The sequence below is a fragment of the Bicyclus anynana genome, chromosome 10, assembly GCF_947172395.1.
Source record: "Bicyclus anynana chromosome 10, ilBicAnyn1.1, whole genome shotgun sequence".
In the NCBI taxonomy this organism is placed as follows: domain Eukaryota; kingdom Metazoa; phylum Arthropoda; class Insecta; order Lepidoptera; family Nymphalidae; genus Bicyclus; species Bicyclus anynana.
The window spans coordinates 12,122,920-12,143,442 of NC_069092.1; the positions used below are offsets into that span (position 1 = coordinate 12,122,920).

General features: G+C 39.0%; 3 protein-coding genes across 3 annotated transcripts; all 3 read left to right on the forward strand.

Annotated features, from left to right (window-relative positions):
- The first annotated feature begins 411 nt into the window (after window positions 1-411).
- LOC112046657 (chymotrypsin/elastase isoinhibitor 1) lies at window positions 412-2,358 on the forward strand. The gene is made up of 3 exons (XM_024083367.2): window positions 412-570; window positions 1,070-1,252; window positions 2,232-2,358. Exons 1-3 carry the CDS (start codon window positions 489-491, stop codon window positions 2,261-2,263), a joined length of 297 nt encoding a protein of 98 aa, XP_023939135.1. The 5' UTR covers window positions 412-488; the 3' UTR covers window positions 2,264-2,358.
- A 2,114-nt stretch (window positions 2,359-4,472) lies between these two features.
- LOC112046655 (inducible metalloproteinase inhibitor protein) lies at window positions 4,473-6,041 on the forward strand. The gene is made up of 3 exons (XM_024083366.2): window positions 4,473-4,622; window positions 5,123-5,305; window positions 5,810-6,041. Exons 1-3 carry the CDS (start codon window positions 4,508-4,510, stop codon window positions 5,833-5,835), a joined length of 324 nt encoding a protein of 107 aa, XP_023939134.1. The 5' UTR covers window positions 4,473-4,507; the 3' UTR covers window positions 5,836-6,041.
- A 4,930-nt stretch (window positions 6,042-10,971) lies between these two features.
- Window positions 10,972-12,909, forward strand: LOC112046658 (inducible metalloproteinase inhibitor protein-like). Its single transcript, XM_024083368.2, has 3 exons — window positions 10,972-11,105; window positions 12,113-12,298; window positions 12,732-12,909. The coding sequence occupies exons 1-3, from the start codon at window positions 10,991-10,993 to the stop codon at window positions 12,752-12,754; spliced, it is 324 nt and encodes a 107-aa protein (XP_023939136.1). The 5' UTR covers window positions 10,972-10,990; the 3' UTR covers window positions 12,755-12,909.
- Window positions 12,910-20,523: the final 7,614 nt, after the last annotated feature.

The window sequence follows — 20,523 nt, forward strand, 5'->3', positions numbered from 1 at the left end:
GGGAGACATAATCAAAACCGGTAGCCACTGCAGATAAAGCTGAACCAGGTAAGTGGCACAAATATGCCTCTTTGAACGAGAGTCACATATAGCGGAACAGGATGGCGGTTCTCGTCCGATTCAGCGACCACTTTGTAGCGAGACAATTTTGAGGACTTTGCGTAGAAGACAATTTTTAAGCAACGCTTGTAGATCTCCACAAAAACCCTGCAAAGAGAATGGTCACTTAACATCAGGTGAGATCGCAGTCGCTAGTTTTAATGTGCATGTTCAAAAAACACATATCAACACAATTATAGTTTCAATAATTCCAAACGTTTTCTGTCCGATAGACAACTTTACGACAGTAACAACAAATATTAAATACTGCGGTATCATTAATAATACCAACCCAACTGGGTTTTTGTTATAAGGATAATTAGTATCTGCATATAAATACACTCTTAATATATTTATTAAGTCATTAAGTGGTCACGTTTCGCAGCAATATGATCGCCAAGGTCTTTGTAGTTCTCGCATTCCTGGCGTATGTTACCAATTCAACACCGGTCGATGAGCAAAAGCCTTTTGGTGAGTGGGAATTTATTGTTTACTTTTAGGCTCTCAAAAGTAAGCTGATTTCATTTATATTTTCGTCATTTATCAGTGAAGGTGATAAGACTTAGAAGGGCAACTACTAACGAAATCCCACGATTTCGTCCCGCTCTTGAACTTCCTTAATCCGGCCCTGTCGCAAAATCCATTCTTAGCGGTCGTCTACTAACTTTAAACAAACTTCCCTGCTAAAGTTTACCTGGTTTTCGAGATTTCGTGATAAAAACATGAGCAACCACATCGGGTGACATAGATTTTTCGTTTTAGCAACCAACCTACCTAGGTTTTTTTAATGATATAGCAATAATTAACGTGAAATAACCATCACAGGTGATCACCAATACGAAAAATGTGTACTACGGTGCGTTATTTTGGTACGGGAACTTGGTATAAATTGCCGGTTCTTGACCTTATGGCATTGTATCTCCTTTAAGTGCGCAGATGTTATAACATAACAATATTTATTCAATTCCAGATTGTCCGCCAAATGAAATATATTACAAATGTAGCCCATTGGCCTGCTACAAGAAATGCGAGCACCTTCTGAAGCCACGAGCATGTCCCTTAGTTACAGCGGATTGCTATCAGCCCGCTTGTGAATGTATTAACAATTATTTACGCGATAAGCAGGGCAAATGTATACCTACAATTGAATGCCGTAAGTAAAAGGAGTTTAAAAATACCTTCAAAACTTTTAAGGGGCCGATCTAAACATCGATAGGTCAAGTGATGAATTATTGTAGTCCACTCCTAACACATTCTATAAGACTATTTGAAGGGGAATGGGTATATTGATATTGGTCTTAACATATTAATGACTAAGCTTTATAAAGGTCAAGCTTATTATAACGCCTTGGACATGTAAAGAAAACACCTCACCGTCATTTCATATGATACGAGAGCTAGTGTACATGTTTGAGTAGTTACTTAGGCAAGTTTATAGCTTGTCTTGTTCCTCTCCTTTTGATTTCTTAACACAGAACTAGAGACTTGGGGGTGGGACTTGTTATATAAAAAGATGAATGACTTTACGTATCGCCTTACCGTCGCCGGGTAAATGGCAAGTGGATACATAGCCGGTCCATTTCCGCGGTGCTAGATGAGTTTTGAGCTTAAAATAAACCGTATCTATATTTTTTGTTTTAGTTTAGATTTATGATCGACCATATTGCACTTTATTAATTTTGAATTATCATTTCTATAAAGTTTAGAGTACTGACGTTGAAATTTGAATTTTGAATTGCCTGAACTCTCATTCAAGGTGCAAGTAAATGCTCAGTAGAACAGGTGCTGCGAGGAACTGAGTCTGTAAAATTTAATTTAAATAACTTTTTAAAGGATTCATGTTATTTGTTCTTCGTGTTTTTTATTTCATTGTTTCTTTAATCATAAGAAACAATTAGATATTCTTAACAAAACAAGCAATTTTATTGTAGCAAAGCATTGGCTTAGTCTATTTTCTCGACATAAAAGAATGAATCAATCTATTAGAACGATAATGTACAATTCAAGACCACTTAAAAAAGTGTCAACTAGCCTATTCCTCAAAGCGCCTTTTCTACAGACAGACAAGATAGGAACATCAAATTTACATGCCACAGGATATCTTGTGATATACTTGTATTTTTCATTTTCAGCTAAACTTCCCAACTTAAACGGGCAATCGTGAGATGCGAGATGAATGTTCGGAGGGACCGGACCGTGTGTGTCTTAAATGTTTATTTATCATTAGCAATTAAATAAAATTATAATTGCAAGCAGTAATCTATCGCTTTATTATCATTTGCAACCAATTTAGGCTCACTGATGACCACGAGACTTCTCTCAGAATGAAAAGGGCTAGTCCACCACGGTGGCCCAATGCGGATTGGCATACTTCACACACGGAGAGTCACTGCTATACAGAATACACAACTCAAGTGACTCAATATGTGGTAATTAAAACCAGTACGACACACGAATTATCGGGAAAATTTACAAAGGAGTCAACCTCACCATCTAGAACAGCGTAGCAACACTGCACACAACACCGCGATTGTGTTGCACAGGCGCTAACCAGGACGCAGGTAACGCAGCGTTTACCAGGCCAGACGCATCAACGCATAAGCAGACTTGATAGTACCGCATAACAATACGCGGCGTAGGAAACATTCTGTAAACTTCAAAATCTGTTAGGGGAGTGATGTCCCATCATCGTTACTCAAATGTTGTAACACAACCAATTAAACCAGATCGTTATTATCATTATATTATTATCTCCATATCTTGGTATGGACATGTAATGCGTAGAGAGGAAAGTCATATTACTAGACAAATGTTGAATGTGCAAGTGGAAGGACATAAGAGGAGAGGAAGGCCAAAGAAGAGATGGTTGGATTGTTTGAAAGAGGACATATGTGTAAAAGGAGTGGATGATGAGTTGACTAGTAATAGAGACGAATGGAAAAGATTGACATATTTTTCCGACCCCACTTAAATGGGATAAGGGTAAGGAGATGATTATCATCTCCATCACGAATAATGGCTCCTGTAAACTGGACGTACGAAGAAGGATTAGGATGGCCAAGAGTGCCATGTCTCAGCTACATAAAACTTGGAAAGACCGTAACATCTCGTTGAAAACAAAGATAAAACTCGTTCGTACACTCGTCTTTTCCATCTTTCTCTATGGGGCTGAGACGTGGACCCTAAAATCTGCAGACCGCAAAAGGATTGACGCATTCGAGATGTGGTGTTGGAGGAAAATGCTCCGAATTCCATGGACTGCATTTCGGACTAACGCATCTATACTTGCTTAAAGTTAAAATAAGACTCTCTACCATATGCCTCAAGCGTATTTTAGAGTATTTCGGACACATTGCCAGGAAATACGGAGATAATCTGGAAAAATTAGTCATTACTGGCAAGGTGGAAGGAAAAAGATCGCGGGGGGCAGACCGATGCGCTGGTCCGAGTCCACAGTTTACGACGCTCTTCGCGTAGCCGGAGATAGGAAAAAATGGCATAACATCCTAAGGACAAGGATCAGAGATGGAGGTGGTCACGACCCTCACACATGAGGATTACGGTTCACGGAGGAGATCATCTCCATATACTTTTATACCGAGTTTATAATCTGGGCCGACGTTGTAATGGACGGTGGGCATTCGCCTTTACCCGCACCGTTGCTTTTTCAATCACGGCCAACTAGTCTTGGTCGTGACCGATTAGTGCGCGAGGTGCCTAATTAAGCGCTGACGTATGCTTATAAATAACTAGCGCACGCACGCAACTTCGTCCGCGTGGAAAGAAATATTAAACTTATATTATAAATGTTCCTCTTGAGTTATTCTATCTGGTGTACAGACGGCGGGAAACGATTCTATTTAATTTATATTTAATATACTATGTTAAGACATCTCACATGTTCCATGGAAAATAACAAATTGTTTTGTTGTTCTAAAATGACATTGAGGAAAACCACGGTACGTACCTATAATTAGATAAAGATTTGTTATCTAATTACAAAAACCATGGTTCCGTTTCAACTGTCAGTGTACAATCTTTTAAAATTACTCGTATCACCATAAAATTAAATAATGAATAGAAAAGTAAATAAAAAATAAATGCCCCGTTGTGCTTTTAGCTAGCTTGTGAATTTTTGGGTTAAAAAACTAGCCAATTCAAATCTTGAGCTTTAATGTATTCTAAGTTTTATAGTCTATAGAATTTGACACCCACTTAGATATCATTTATTTTGTCAGCAAAGTCGATAACGACATATTGCAGTTCTAATATTGAATTTGACTTCTATTTTCACATTTATGTTTTGATAGGATAAAATACTACGGAACCATTAAAATTGCTACACATACTGAATTTAATAAGCGTTTGCTTTATATATAAACTATGAGCGAGCTTCTTACTTCATTAGATGGTGAAGCATTGCATAAATATGTTTGCCAAGGTTGTTCTTCTCGGTGTTCTCGCATTCTTAGCGTCTGTAGCCTACGCTCTACCGCCACCGGTTGATGAGGAAAAACCTTTTGGTAAGTAATTTTTAACCAACTTAAAAAAGGAGGAGGATCTTAATTGGTCGGAATCTTTGTTCTTTTTACTTTCACTTTTATTAGTTTTTTTTTGAGAAAGGATAGAATAAGGAACATAAGCTAAGTTATGCCATACTATGTGCGTAGTATGGTGCGGGTGACAGTTTCCTATGACGTTCACAATATGTACTATTATCGTGAATATTGACAAACTTTCAACAGTGAAATGAACTGTCACCCGTGCCATGTTACAGCGCACGAACTGTAAATATACAAATCATGCCCACGTAGAATGGTGGCAAGAACACTGGCTGTATTTTCGCCAGGCTCAACCTTTGCGCAGAAACTTAGCTGGCCATTCTGTCACCAGTCGAACCAACTAGCCGTGGTGACTCAATGCCCCAAGGGTTTTTGGTTGTTTTTTTATTTTTGTTGGCCTGATTTATTCGAGCCTTTTATCTGTACACGATCCAAATGCTATAATAAGTAAGTTATTTCAGATTGTCCCGAAAATGAGAAATATTACAAATGCAGCCCGCAGGTGTGCTGGAAGACATGCGATCACCTCGTTAATCCGCCACCCTGTCCGCAACTAGCAGCGAACTGTTACCAGCCCGATTGCGAATGTATTGACAATTATTTACGCGATGGAGAGGGAAAATGCATACCTGAATATGATTGCCGTAAGTAAATCAAATTGTTAGAAGAAATATTTTATTATTGATGTATTTTGATGTACTTTATCTGATAACTAGCTGAAATTACGTCATTATCAACCCATATTCGGCTGACTGCTGAGCTCAAATCTCAGAATGAGAGAGGTTAGGCCAATAGTCCACCCTGGCCCAATGCGGCAATTGGTAGAATTCACATACGCATAAAAATCGCTGGTATGCAGGTTTCGTATGCAGAAACGTGATATTTAATTTCTTAAATGCACATAACTGAAAAGTCGGAGGTGTTTGCTCCGGACTGGAATCGAACCCACACCCTCCGGGACCAGAGGCAGAGGTCAAATCCACTGGGCTATCACTGCTCACAAAATATTATATTGTAACGATTCATTTATCGTTAAAAATTTTATCAAAAAATATAGTAGTATTTATTCAAGTTGTGAGTAAGTTTTTAGATGATAACATTACTGTACAGTTATAACACAAAACTCAACGATTTCTTTTTATTTTCAGCGAAACAGCCATTTATCCCATTATAAATCTACGTGACGGGAGATCTAACATAAAGGACAACTTCATATACACAGTATATGAAGTACACAGTAATTATAAATACAATCTATAAATAGTTTAATTATTGTCAACTCTGTTGAGATCAACCATGAATAACTCGTAGCTATATCATCGATGTATAATTTATTAACCTCGGAACAAGGCGCAATTATAATTAAAATTGAAATGCTAATAGTTTTTTATTGCACCCAAGGCTCAGTTTTTATTTTTTATTTTATTCTTTACAAGTTAGCCCTTGACTACAATCTCACCTGATGGTAAGTGATGATGTAATCTAAGATGGAAGCGGGCTAACTTGTTACAAGGAGGATGAAAATCCACATTTCTTTCGGTTCCTACACGACATCGTACCGGAACGTTAAATCGCTTGGCGGTACGTCTTTGTCGGTTTTATTATATCACTTATATTACCACTATATACCATTTCCAATTAATAGACTTTAAATACAATGGTAATTTATGCAAGTTATATTAATAAACTAATAACCCAATTTTTAGGGTTCCGTACCCTTATGGTTTCGCCATGTCCGTTTGTCTGTCCGTCCGTCTATTACTGCTATAAAGCTGTAAATTATCATGAGTATGTTATTAAAAATGTGAACACACTCGTACAATAAAATCTAGAAAAATATTTTTTTAGGGTACCTACATCCCCTAAATCGTCGTTATGTCCCATATTCGGCTTACCGCTGAGCTCGAGTCTCTTCTGAGAATGAGGGGTTAGGTAAATAGTCCACCACGCTGGCCCAATGCGGATTGGCAGACTTCACACACGCAGAGAACTAAGAAAATTCTCTGGTATGCAGGTTTCCTCATGATGTTTTCATTCACCGTTTGAGACACGTGATATTTAATTTACTTGAAATGCACATAACTGAAAAGTTAGAGGTGCATGCCCCGGACCGGATTTGAACCCACCACCCTCCGGAATTAGACGCAGAGGTCATATCCACTGTGCTACCACGTAAAGTGGGAATGAATGTTTTTCTACTCGTTTATTTCACAGTTTGATACCTCAAACTGTGATGTTGGATAGGTCTTTGAAAGGTGTGATGCGTCTTCTTTAACTTATTTCGATATCAGGATCCGTTTGTAAAATATTATGCTTTCGACGGCTTCCGTGGCGCAGTGGTATGCGCGGTGGATTTACAAAACGGAGGTCCTGGGTTCGATCCCCGGCTGGGCAGATTGAGATATTCCAAACCAAAAGGGGTTTGGATTTTCATCCTCATAGCGGGCTAACAAGTTAGCCCGCTTCCATCTTAGACTGCATCATCACTTACCATCAGGTGAAATTGTAGTCAAGGGCTAACTTGTAAAGAATAAAAAAAAAGCTATTTTTCGTTAGTGTAAAGAGTAATAGTCGACCATCTTAAAAAACATAAAAATTGGAATTCGTAAATTGCATACTAATTGCGTTGTTAATTAAATGTTGATAAAATTTTCAGTAAGATATCTCAGAGAATATTAAAACTAGAAAGCTGCAATTTGGTATGGGTATGTTTACGTCTACAAAGTGCTACAAAGAAACTTAGAAATAAAGTGTTTGTGACTGTGTCATAGACGCGGCCGAATTGTTGTACATGAATACGTAGTTAGTACAATACGGGAACATGATTGAAATCCCCAGTCAAAGCCCGGGAAGGCGAAGTCACGGCTAGAGGACAGTTAAGTGCGTGGCTTGAGAGCGAGCATGGTTACGATTAGCTACTACGGAGGGCAGTTACGTGCGCCGCCTCCAGCCTCGCTCATAACTGCCCTCCGGCCATGGTTTCTTTTTTTTTATTCTTTACAAATTAGCCCTTGACTACAATCTCACCTGATGGTAAGTGATGATGCAGTCTAAGATGGAAGCGGGCTTATTTGTTAGGAGGAGGATGAAAATCCAGACCCCTTTTGGTTTGGAATATTTCAATCTGCCCAGCCGGGGATCGAACCCAGGATCTCCGTTTTGTAAATCCACCGCGCATACCACTGCGCCACGGAGGCCGTCAAAAGCATATCTGGGGATTTAACTTAAGTACAAATGCGCAGCCGGAGGCTACGCTCCTACAGTAGCTAGCGTACCCCAGCCTTCGGCCAAGGATTTGTGATTGAGCTTCCGGCCGTGTCTTGAACAGGGTATTTTACCTTTAACAACATAATAAGCGCGGCCTCCACCCAGCCGACCAGTTTTTAGCCCAGCGAGTCTGGTCTTAGCCCGTGCAGAAGCAGTCACAGACGGAAGAAAGTCACGCGCACGGCCAGAGGCCGCACATATTTTCAGCCTGGAAGCTCCATATATGCTCTCTTATCAGTAAAGAGACCTGGCTCTGTAGTAAATCGTTAAGATAGACTATAATAATATAGATAATTAAGAGAATATTGTGCCCAAAATTGCTGGAATGGCGACCCCGCACTAGTAAGCGCAGTGTTGGCCGACCCCCCACCAGGTGGACTGACGACATCAAGCGAGTCGCAGGGATTCGCTGGATGCAGGTGGCTCAGTATCGTGATATTTGGAAGTCCTTACAAAAGGTCTATGTCCTGCAGTCGACGTCCATCGGCTGATATGATGATGATGATGAAGAGAATATTGTATATGTAAGTTCGGGAAACGCGCTCTACGCGCACGCTTCGGCAGAGCGGTGAGTCGTAAACGCGGCATTGCCTAGTTGTAGTCTAGTCGACTCCCAATTGACGACGAGATCAATACCTGGCCAGTCAGATTTTTTTTCTGATTGTGTAAGTAGCGTAGGCTCCTTAATAGGATGTTACCGGGGGCTTTGGGCAAGCGCAGAAGCACCACCGGATGGGGCCCAATGGCAGATGGGTGGAATGACTCCATAAGGGCGTCTCATCTAAGACTCGGGTCTGGCCAGTCAGTAGCGCGTGGGCAGTTCGTAAGTCAACGCAAGCCCAACAGTTGACCATGGTGACACGATCCTGGTCGTGGCTGCAATAGAGAATGTCCATTTCCGGTCCTGGCATAGGTATCCTAACCACCCGGCAATTCACTTATATCGAAAAAAATCCTGATTCTACTTTAATAATTAAATCATTACTTTTATTGAAAAAAGTGTTTTACAACATTTCAAATTCATCTTCCATTGTTCCCCAAGACATAGATTGTGGACCATACAGCCTGGAGTCTTACGACCTTTTAGAAGGCTCATAATTGGTTTGTTTGTTCGTTTTCTTGTTTGTAATCATCGATCTCCTATTAAAAAGAGGATGCACATTCATCGACCAAAAAACGTCCCCACTCAATGAGTGCCAAACACAACTTATTGGCACTCAATTCAAGTAATCACATTTTCAAATTCAACCTTAAACTCAATCCTTAAGGTTGAATTTGCTCTGAATTTGGGATTTTATTGAATGTTGGATTATATTTAAAGATCTTTAAGTATAATTTTCTTTACCAATAATTCTATAACTGTCAAAGCAAAATTGCCCAGTTTTTAAGTAAAATTTTTACATGATTGTGTATTCTTTTATTATAAGAGGTTAATGTTTGTAATACAAAAAAACAGCTTCAAATGTAACTTAACGCCTCTCTGGTACACCAGCGAACTTATTGAGCAAGAAGAGTGACAAAAAATGTTTTTTTTCTTCAAGAGAAATACTTTTATTAAGCCAATTATTTAACCAGATCGTTATTATCATCTCCATATACTTTGATACCGAACACAACACAACACAACACTCCCGATGGTCTGCGCGGGCCAGGAGGGGGTAGCGGCGTCCCGCGCGCACGACCTCATACCCGCGCAGTTCTTCCCTCTGACTCGCGCGCACGACCTCACCCCCCTCTCGTCGCCCGCATATTATGGGAGCGTCAACAACGAACTTGCCAAGCTATAGTCATGGTCGTGACCGATTAGTTCGCGAGGTGCCTAATTAAGCGCTGACGTATGCTTATAAATAACTAGCGCACGCCCGCGACTTCGTCCGCGTGAAATGTAATACTAAACTTATATTAAAAAAGTTCCTCTTGAATTGCTTTATCTAGCGTAAGTACAGACGGCAAGAAACGAATCTATTTAATTTATATTTATTATACTATGTTAAGACATCTCACATGTTCAATGGAAAATAACAGATAGTTTTGTTGTTCTAAAATAACATTGAGGAAAACCGCGGTACATATAATCATATAATTAGATAACGATTTGTTATGTAATTACAAAAACCATGGTTCCGTTTCAACTTTCAGTGTACGATCTTATAAAATTATCATCATAAAATTAAATGATAAATAGAAAAGTATATAAAAAATAAATACACTGTTGATCTATAGCTTGTGCATTTTTGGATGTGGTATAAAATGTAAGTAAGAAATGATATCTAAGTAGTTGCCAAATTCTATAGATTATTAAAATCTAATACATTATTTGACTTGGCAAATTTTTCCCTATAAGTAAATTTATTAAAAATTAATTCATGTCGTTTTCAAATTCTTTATTTTTTATGCACGTACTGTTTTAAAGGTTTCCTGGCAAAAACTAGCCAATTCAAATCTTGAGCTTTAGTGTATTCTAAGTTCTATAGATAGTCTATAGAGTTTGGCACCTTAGATTTTGTGTTCATTTCATTTGTAAGCAAAGTCGATAACGACATTGTTGTTGTTGTTATCAACCCATATTCGGCTCGAGTCGAGTCTCCTCTCAGAATCAGAGGGGGTTAGGCTAAATAGTCCACCACGCTGGCCCAATGCGGATTGGCAAACTCGCACTCGCACACTCGCAGAGAATAAGGAAATTATCTGGTATGCAGGTTTCCTCGCTACGTTCGGGTCGGGGAATGCACTTCCAACTTTTCAGTTGTATGTATTTTATGAAATTAAATATCAAGTGTATCAAACAGTGAAGGAAAACATCGTGAGGAAACCTGCATACCAGAGTTTTTTCTTAATTCTCTGCGTGTGTGACGTCTGCCAATCCGTATTGGGCCAGCGTGGTGGACTATTGGCGTAACCCATCTCATTCTAAGAGGAAACTCGAACTCAGCAGTGAGTGAGTTTATGGGTTGATAACGATAAGGATAAAATAGTACGGAACCATTATGACTGCTAAACAAACTGAATTTAATAAGCTTCTTCTTATATATAAACAATGAGCGAGCTTCTTACTTCATTAGATGGTGAAGCATTGCATAAATATGTTTGCCAAGGTTGTTCTTCTCGGTGTTCTCGCATTCTTAGCGTCTGTTGCCTACGCTCTACCGCCACCGGTTGATGAGCAAAAACCTTTTGGTAAGTGGTTATTCTTGGGAAATAATAAAATAAGGAACTTAAGCTAACTTCTACTAAACTAGTGGACTCCCGCGACGTCGTCCGTTCTTTGACCGCTCCTTAATCCGGTTCTATCGCAAAATTCGTAATAAGCGGACACCAACTTAAGCTACCTCCTTGCCAAATTTCGTCTTTATACGTCAAGCATCTTTCAAGATTTTTTTCATTATTTTTTAATTTTTTATTTTACAAGTTAGCCCTTGACTACAATCTCACCGAATTGTAAGTGCTGATGCAATATAAGGTGGAAGCGGGCTAACTTGTTAGAAGGAAGATGAAAATCCACACCCCTTTTGGTTTCTACACGTACGATACGTCTTTGTCGGTGGGGTGGTAACTAGCCACGGCTAAGCCTCCCACCAGCCAGACCTGGACAAATTAAGAAAGCCTCAATTGGCCCAGCCGGGGATCGAACCCAGGACTTCCGCCTTGTAAATCCACCACGCATACCACTGCGCCACGGAGGTCGTCAAAAAATGATGTCGTGATGAATGACCTCTAAATCAAGCCCACGTGGAATGGTGGCAAGAATACTGGCTGCATTTCTCTGCGCAAAAAATAAGCTATGCATTCTCTCACCAGTCGAAGCAACTAGCCAAGGTGATATCATTCGAAGAAATCTTTTTGGCAGTGTGACTCTATGGCTCAGTCCAGAAAGAGCGAATTCGCCGCGATTCTCTCGCGCGCATTACGCTCAGACTTTGCGTTAGACCTTGTCCAGAAGAAGCAAATTCGTCGCGAATCGTATCGCCTTGTTGTGTCCAGTTAACGCGCGAACTCTAGAGCGAGTGCACGTTCAACTCCATGTTTCGTACTGAATTCCTCCCCAAATGCTCGCGCGTTGGTACGCGCCTTGTGGACGCAACGGTCGCGCGTAATACGCGCGAGAGAATCGCGGCAAATTCGCCCTTTCTGGTGCCTGATTCATTCGAATACATTATCCGTAGCCGATCCAAATATTATTTCAGATTGTCCCGAAAATGAAAAATATTACAAATGCAGCCCGCACTTCTGCTGGACGACATGTGATCACCTCCTTAACCCTCCACCCTGTCCCCAACAACAAGCAGAGAACTGCTATGAGCCCGTTTGTGAATGTATTGACAATTATTTACGCGATGGAGAGGGCAAATGCATACCTGAATATGAATGCCGTAAGTAAATCGAATTGTTAAAAGAAATAATTATCGGTCTCGTTATCAATCTATATTCGGCTCACTGCTGAGCTCAAGTTTTCTCTCAGAATGAGAGGGATTAGGCTAATAGTCAAACACGCTGGCCCAATGCGGATTGGCAGACTTCACACACGCAGAGAATTAAAAAAAATCTGTGTTATGCAAGTTATTTCATGATATTTTTCCTTCATCGTTTGAGACACGTGATGTTTAATTTCTTAAAATGCACACAACTGAAAAGTTGGAGGTGCATGCCCCAGATCGTTTTCGAACCTACACCCTCCGGGTTCGGAGGCAGGGGTAAAATATTGCCTCAGCATTTACTCAAGTTGTGAGAGTTTTTAGATGCTATCGGTAAACACAATACTAAACAAATATCACAGTAAATTTCACGATGTATTTTTATTTTCAGCGAAACAGCTTATCCCATTATAAATCTATGGGACGGGAGATGTAACATAAAGGACAACAGTTTAATTATCGTATCGTCAACTCTGTTAAAATCAACCAAGAATAACTCGTATACATCGATATTATTATATTTTATTAACTTAGGACCAAGGCGCAATTATAATTAAAATTAAAATGCTGTCAGTTTTTATTATAACCTAAATTAGTCCTATATTGATCTAGTCATCTAATAATAAGGCCCATAGTTAGCGATCAAATCTCGATCTGTAGGTCATAACTGAGCACAGACTCTGTACAATCTTATTAAATCATTCATTGCAATGGTTATTTCCTTAAATTAAAATCAGTTTAATTTTCTTAATTATACGGGCTTAATTATACGGGCAGTGATAGTAGTGAGCTTCGTCACCACACTTTTCTTTTTTATTCTTTACAAGTTAGCCCTTGACTAAAATCTCACCTGATGGTGTGGAAGTGATGATGTAATTTAAAATGTGAAATCCACACTCCATTCGGTTTCTACACGACATCGGTACGTCTTCGTCGGTAAGGTGGTAACTAGCCACGGCCGAAGCCTCCCACAAGCCAGACCTGGACCAATTAAGAAAATCTCAATCAACCCAACCGGGGGTCGAACCCAGGACCTCTGTCTTGTTAATCCACCGCGTACACCACTGCGCCAGGGAGGCCGTCAAATACGTACCTATCTATACCTACAATGAGCCATTGGCCCCTGTTTATTATTCGCTTTCCAACGCCACATTAATCAATCTCATAACCTCCGAGAAATTCAACAGTTACAAAAGGTCCATTATCATAATTATTATATTTCGTCTATATCTCGAATTCTGTTGAATCTCGCCCATTATTTGAGTAAATGTTTTGTAAATTTGAATAATGTTTTTGTTCTCATCTCTGAATTGAAGTTTGTGTAACTTATTACAATGCTATACCATTTGGAATTTCTTGTCTTACATGCGAGTTGTGGTATTTGAATTATTACGCTATAAATCATAGTTTCAATAGTTTTCAAGTAATATTTCAGCAACTATGTGAAACTCGTCGTGAGTGCGTCATTAGCAATCTTTGATATTAATTTCAAAGTGAAAATGTACCAATTACCTCATAAGTATAATGATTAATAGCGATGGATGAATATACTGGAGTTTTATTATTTAATTTTTTTATTGAGAAATAATACAATAAGGAACTTAAGCTAACTTATCCTAACTATTATACAAATCATGGCCACGTGGTGGCAAGCATACTGGCTGCATTTCCGCGCTGGACACTGTTCAGCCAGGCTGATCCTTTGCGCAAAAAAATGGCCCAGCCCATCTTCCACCAGTCGAGGCAACTAGCGGTGAAATGATTCTGTGAAATTTTTTAGCACTGCAATAAAATAATTATATGGCTAAAGATCTTTTATATTTTTCATTTTATTTTATGGGACTTCCATTTATCAAGTTTTGACTAGCTTTTTAGCGCGTTTTTTCGGCACCTAGGCTCCAATAGAACACCTTGAAACTCCGACGTCCATTGGCTCTTCGAACTGTGAGTGTCTCTCCCATTGTCGTTTAAAAAATTGCGTCGGGCTACGTCAATGAATTTGGATCTTCTGCATATCTTTTCGTGTCTGATTCAATTACACAGAGAAATACTCAGCAAAACTCCTCAATCACCCGCTAAGTGACTATGAGCCTTCTCATTAGACCCATGGTTAGCAACAAAAACTTTTATAATAAAATGCCAATTTAATTCCAGTTTAATAATAACATGCCAATGTTTTAGATTTCAATTGTATTTTCCCCACAACTGTCCAAACGCGGCCGTTCAGCGTTCTCCCGTATAATATATCAGTGGGAACTATTCCGCATCTCATTTAAACAGAGCAATTTTTCCGTCGCGAATAATATTTATGCGTCCATTTATCGCCGTCAGCACCTCTAGGCGACAACAAAGGGCCGCCCTGGGGTACGGTGGACGTTTTTTCGCATTTTGCGGGCCGTAGGTACAGTCACATGTACCTATAAATGGTCCATTAGCGAAATGATATTCCTTTTAATGTGACCACCGCGTGCTTAGAATGGGCGTGGAAATGCTGGAATAGGCATTTCATTTACGTCTGTCGATGTGACATGTATATCTATATGTTCGCTTCAATTTTCTTCTGGCTGGTGGGAGGCTTCGGCCGTAGCTAGTTACCACCCTACCGGCAAAGACGTACCACCAAGCGATTTAGCGTTCCGTCACGATGTCGTGCAGAAACCGAAAGGGGTGTGGATTTTCATCCTCCTCCTAACAAGTTAGGCCGCTTCCATCTTAGATTGCATCATCACTTACCATCAGGTGAGATTGTAGTCGAGGGCTAACTTGTAAAGAATAAAAAAAAAATCTTCATAATTTTTTTATCGATTATCTATACTAATATTACAAAGCTGAAGAGTTTGTTTGTTTGTTGGATTGGACGCGCTAATCTCAGAAAGTATTGATCGCATTTGAAAAATTCTTTCAGTGTTAGATAGCCCATTTATCGAGGAAGGCTATGGGCTATTATTATCCCCATATTCCTACGGGAACGGGAACCACGCGGATGAAACCACGCGGCATCAGCTAGTCACAAATAAATACAAAATACATATACCCTTTATCTAGATAATAACTTAGCTTCTCGCATTGCATTACCATTTGACAGCTTCTAACTTGCTTCTTACTTTTAGTGAAGATTACAGTGTATTTTTGAAGAAATTCATTATTAATAAATGATTTTGAACATTTTTATGTCAAGTCAATTTTATTGGCTCTATTTTTGTTACGCTTGCAACCAACGTTCTTCCGATCGTTGTAAGAGGGAGTTCTAACAACGATCAATTTTGAGTAAGTGAACGAATAAACAAGTTCTCTTTTCTTCAGACAAAAAAATCTTAAAACCATCAGCGGACGTCTATCAACCGATAGACAGACGTCTTGATCGTATCGTATCGTATAGACTTGCTTATCTCAGAGTAAATTCAAGTTCCATTAATATCGTGAACTGTAAATGATTTTAAAATTGAGGATGGGATTTTCTTGCCAGACCTCAGGATGTCTCTTGTAGTTACTCTCACATCCAATTATTGTAAGATGCTTCATTACTTACGTATATGTAAGTAGAAGTAGTTTCTTAACGTGATAATGGTACGACGTACTCTTTAAAGTCAGGATTAACAAAAGGATTCTGAGTTTCAAAGCAAATTCTTTACCTTTGTGGTTGAATTTTAGTGAACATTCGTTAATTCAAGTAACTCAGATAGACAGAATTAGGATTATGTATACCCACCAAACAACCAACTTAAAACAAATAGATGTGTTTTATAAACACTTTTTTGCTTCATGGGTTAAAAAATACAAAACTCTTGAAAATTTTAATTGAAAATGGTTTATGGGAAAATCTGCACTTAAAACAATTTTTGAAATTCTTTAAGTTATTTATTACCGTCTGATCTGAGAGTCGATACTTCGCATTAATATCATATAATGATCATCATATCAGGGCGTCCACTGCAGAACATAGGACTTTTGTAGAGACTTTCAAACATCACGATCCTAAGCCGCCTACACCCAGCGAATCCCTTGGCATGGTCAGTCGCCGCCTGCAACTCCCTTAACATCATCAGTCCTCCTGGTTGGTTGTAGTAATATGCCGAAGCTTAATGTTCTTTATTTTGAAAAATTTTTGAATTATAATCAATTAGCAACTAGGTGAAAGGTCAAGTCTTACCACAAAGGCTTCCGTTTGGGTATTTGTAAAAAAAAATTGCTTGGAAATGAAATGTATTGCATGACAGGCTGCAGTGATAAACTAAAAAAGCATAAGCCTGGCTGAGTTTGTTGTGGGTTCTTCTCGGACCAAGGCGCATTTGGAATCCGTAACTTTAATTTTAAGTTTTCGAATAATTATTATCACCATTATCTTAAGTTTAATATTATTACTTGACGTTTCGAAAGAGCTTGTAAACTAAGCCTATTTCAAATAAATGAATTTTGACTTTGACTTTGTAAAAATATGCTTGTAGACTCTTCCATCGATACTATATCACAAGACTCGTCATAACAGTAATGGATTTGTATCAAGAATTGCTAAGTAATACCTACAATTCGGACATTATTGTGCCGTTTTCCGTCCGCTTTATTACTTATACCTAACGTTATTTTATTATTGGCACATAAAGTAAAGGAGATAAAACCAGAACATCTTGCTATCCTAATCTCTTATACTATATCAGACTGAATTCATGATATTAAACGTCAAATGGCTCTTTTACGGCTTGCCTACCTGCTGTTTGAGACCGATGAAACTACTTTAATAATTTTCATTGCTAAGTTTATAGTATATATAGAGAGCAGTGATAGCCCAGTGGATATGACCTCTGACTCCGATTCCGGAGGGTGTGGGTTCGAATCCGGTTCGGGGCATGCACCTCCAACTTTTCAGTTGTGTGCATTTTAAGAAATTAAATATCACGTGTCTCAATCGGTGAAGGAAAACATCGTGAGGAAACCTGCATACCAGAGAATTATCTTCATTCTCTGCGTATGTGAAGTCTGCCAATCCGCATTGGGCCAGCGTGGTGGACTATTGGCCTAACCCCTCTCATTCTGAGAGGAGACTCGAGCTCAGCAGTGAGCCGAATATGGGTTGATGACGAAGTTTATAGTCATAATAATATTATTATTAATTTTGTGCAATTTCAGGTATATTCAAATTAAAAGACTACAAAATTTTAATAAAAAAATACAACCGCCTTCAAATAACAAAAATAATCTACTAAACTGAAAAGCGAAATACAACATCGTATGTGCTACCTTCTGATCAGTTTGAAGGCGGTACCAAGTTAGTACTGTGTTAATTAAAGCCGTTTCTGAAAGAGTTGTTTGAAAATCCTGAACCTTTATTATTTAAACTGCTTGAATTATTACATCACTAATTTGGAAAACTGCCTTGAAACTACGAAAACATTAATAATGACTGCTATCAGCCAATGACGTGCACAGGGTTTGAACTAAGGTATGCACTAAAGGTACAAAATGAAAAATTACAATCGCAAGACTTCGTAATGAGTTCTCAGGGTAGGCAGGACATTTTTGCATCTATGGTGTGAAGGCCACTGCTATCAGCTATTGAATTTTTAAGGCAAAAACTTGATTGCAATCACGCCAGATGGTACGCGATTTTGCTACCTTCAATTATATGTGCTTGCCTAGAAGATGCATATACACTCCTAAGTGTTCATTTACACTAGCGGCAGCTGATACCGACGACTGCAGCCGACTGCAGTCAGCGACGAGACGACCGCAGTCTACTTCAGTCGGCGAAGTCTCGGCGGCGGTCGACAGCAGTCGGCGACCCCGTCCCGTGCTGCCGAGACTTTGCCGACTGCAGTCGACTGCGGTCGTCGGTAGAGTTGCCGCTCGTGTAAATGAACCCTAACTTGTAAATATTATAGGCGTTAGGGAGAACGGAAGCTGAAAATGTATTCCATACCTTTGCAGTGTAAATAAGGAATGATGAAACATCTGAGTATGAATATGATCTTCATAAGGAGCTGTGCGAGGTATAAGCCTTTATTCATTTATTTGTAATCAATAACGTTACTTACAATACATGATTATTAGAATACATAATCTTACACCTATGGTCACGAAGATTACAGTATGAAATTGTATTGTAAGTAAAGGTTTTTCACAAATCCCTCGGGAACCGTGGATTTTTCTGGAATAAAAAGTAGCCTATGTGTTAATGCAGAGTAAAATTTATTTTCATTCCAAATTTCAGCCAAATCGGTTCAATAGTTGCGCCGTTAAAGATAACAAACATCCAAACATACAAACATCCATACAAACTACCTTAACCCACAGTGCGTTTGTCTAGTTAACCGACTGACCGAAGAGCCAGTTAAAGCATTTTCTGTGGTTGTGGCGGCTTTATTAATAAGTATGTAAACTGCATTTAATTATTATAAAATGGCTGCAGAAATGTGCGTTATTGCATCTATATATGTTTGATGTTATATTTCCCTAAAATTTTGAACAATTATTGCTTTTTAAATTTTTTCATCACAAACAACTGAAATAATAATAGCAATTATTCAACTCTTTGTATTTTGGTACTCATCTTTATCAACGTTGGTTCTCACTTCACTTGCCACAAACAATACACTTTTGAACACAAAAACAAAATACGACAACATTGTATAGAGATTTTTAAAGCTATTGTGATTTTAAATCGTAATAAATTAACTCTTTTGTTTTGAAAACTGTTCATCCGCTTAAAGCATTCATCATCGTAGGGTCGTAATTTATCGCGCGAAGCCAAACTGCATGAAAAATAGACTGGAATTTAATAATGAATCAAAAACTCATATAGCGCGCACGCTAGAATTGGTATTTGATTTTTGACTTTGCAACAAGGGTGTTTTAGTTTGAAATTTTAAAGCAATGTGTTTTAGTTTGTAAGATAAAGTTGTGTGTTTATGTAGGAGATGAAGAAAAGTGTACATTGCCGCTTTGTATGCCTTGATTTGCTCCCATTCAGGGTAAGGTCTAGTAACTGTAATGTGGAAGGACGGACAAAGATTTTATAAGTAAAGATTAAATCCAATTGCATCCAAGCATTGATTGTCATTAATGACATTAAGACGAACGACGGAAGACCGCAAACAGGCACTTTGTTTGAAAAATCGACAGATATCGGGGTTTTTTTGACTTGACTACAATTAAGCTTGATGGTAAGCATTAATGCGGTCTAAGTTGGAGTGCGCTTACCTAGAAGATACCTATTCACTCTTGCTTTGAAGGTGTTCAAATTATAAGTTGCAGGAAACACAAACGCCCGAAGGGCATTCCAAATTTTTACTGTACGAATTAGAAATGTGGATGCAAATCGTTTCGTACGAGTTGCCTAGACATCCACAATATATGGATGCCACCGTTTGCGACGTCTTGCTGTTCTGTGGTAGAAAGGGGAAGGAGGAACTAGATGGTGAAGTTACAGAGCACACGCACCAAAGTATATCCGGTAAAAAACCGACAGACAAGCTACATTGCGACGATGTTGCAAAGTCTGCAATTTCAAGTTCCAAGGAGTTAGACCCCCCATCGAAAAACACATCGATGATCGATCGTCCTGCTAGATACCTACTGGCAACATTAAACAGGTTGCCGAGAGTCACTAGTATAAATCTTAAATCTGCTTTAAAAGTCCCTATATAAGGGGTTTATAGTTATACTAACATTTAAATGACATTCATTGTAGAAAATAGTTTATTTTTTAGTTTTATAAAGTGAGGTAATTTTAAGAACATCACGGCTATTCTTTAACGATGTTTTGTATATCGTATCGAATTCACCGCTATCTTTCTCATTCTATATTATTGTGTTAAACAGAGAAATCATCATCATCCATCATCATCATCATTAACAGCCGATGGACGTCCTGGACATATGCCTTTTGCATGGACTTTCAAACAAAATGTTCTCGAACCGCGAGCATCCAGCCGCTTCCTACAACCCGCTTTCCGACTAACTACGCTTTCCGGTGCGGGGTCGCCATTCCATCACCTTGGGACCCCAACGTCCATCGGCTCTTCGAACTATCTGGCCTGCCCATTGCCACTTCAGCTTCGCGACTCGCTGAGCTATGTGACTTTGGTTCTTCTGCAGATCTCCTCATTTCTGATTCAATCACGCAGAGAAACCGAGAGAGGTAAAGGTGAATTCGAAAAATTTCGTAACAGAATAGCCTGGATATTGAT

Coding starts and splice junctions, on each gene's coding strand:
- LOC112046657 (XM_024083367.2), top strand. CDS start 489: ATGATCGCCAAGGTCTTTGTAGTTCTCGCATTCCTGGCGTATGTTACC. Junction 571..1,069: donor CGATGAGCAAAAGCCTTTTG/GTGAGTGGGAAT, acceptor ATTCAATTCCAG/ATTGTCCGCCAAATGAAATA. Junction 1,253..2,231: donor TATACCTACAATTGAATGCC/GTAAGTAAAAGG, acceptor TTTCATTTTCAG/CTAAACTTCCCAACTTAAAC.
- LOC112046655 (XM_024083366.2), top strand. CDS start 4,508: ATGGTGAAGCATTGCATAAATATGTTTGCCAAGGTTGTTCTTCTCGGT. Junction 4,623..5,122: donor TGATGAGGAAAAACCTTTTG/GTAAGTAATTTT, acceptor AAGTTATTTCAG/ATTGTCCCGAAAATGAGAAA. Junction 5,306..5,809: donor CATACCTGAATATGATTGCC/GTAAGTAAATCA, acceptor TTTTATTTTCAG/CGAAACAGCCATTTATCCCA.
- LOC112046658 (XM_024083368.2), top strand. CDS start 10,991: ATGGTGAAGCATTGCATAAATATGTTTGCCAAGGTTGTTCTTCTCGGT. Junction 11,106..12,112: donor TGATGAGCAAAAACCTTTTG/GTAAGTGGTTAT, acceptor ATATTATTTCAG/ATTGTCCCGAAAATGAAAAA. Junction 12,299..12,731: donor CATACCTGAATATGAATGCC/GTAAGTAAATCG, acceptor TTTTATTTTCAG/CGAAACAGCTTATCCCATTA.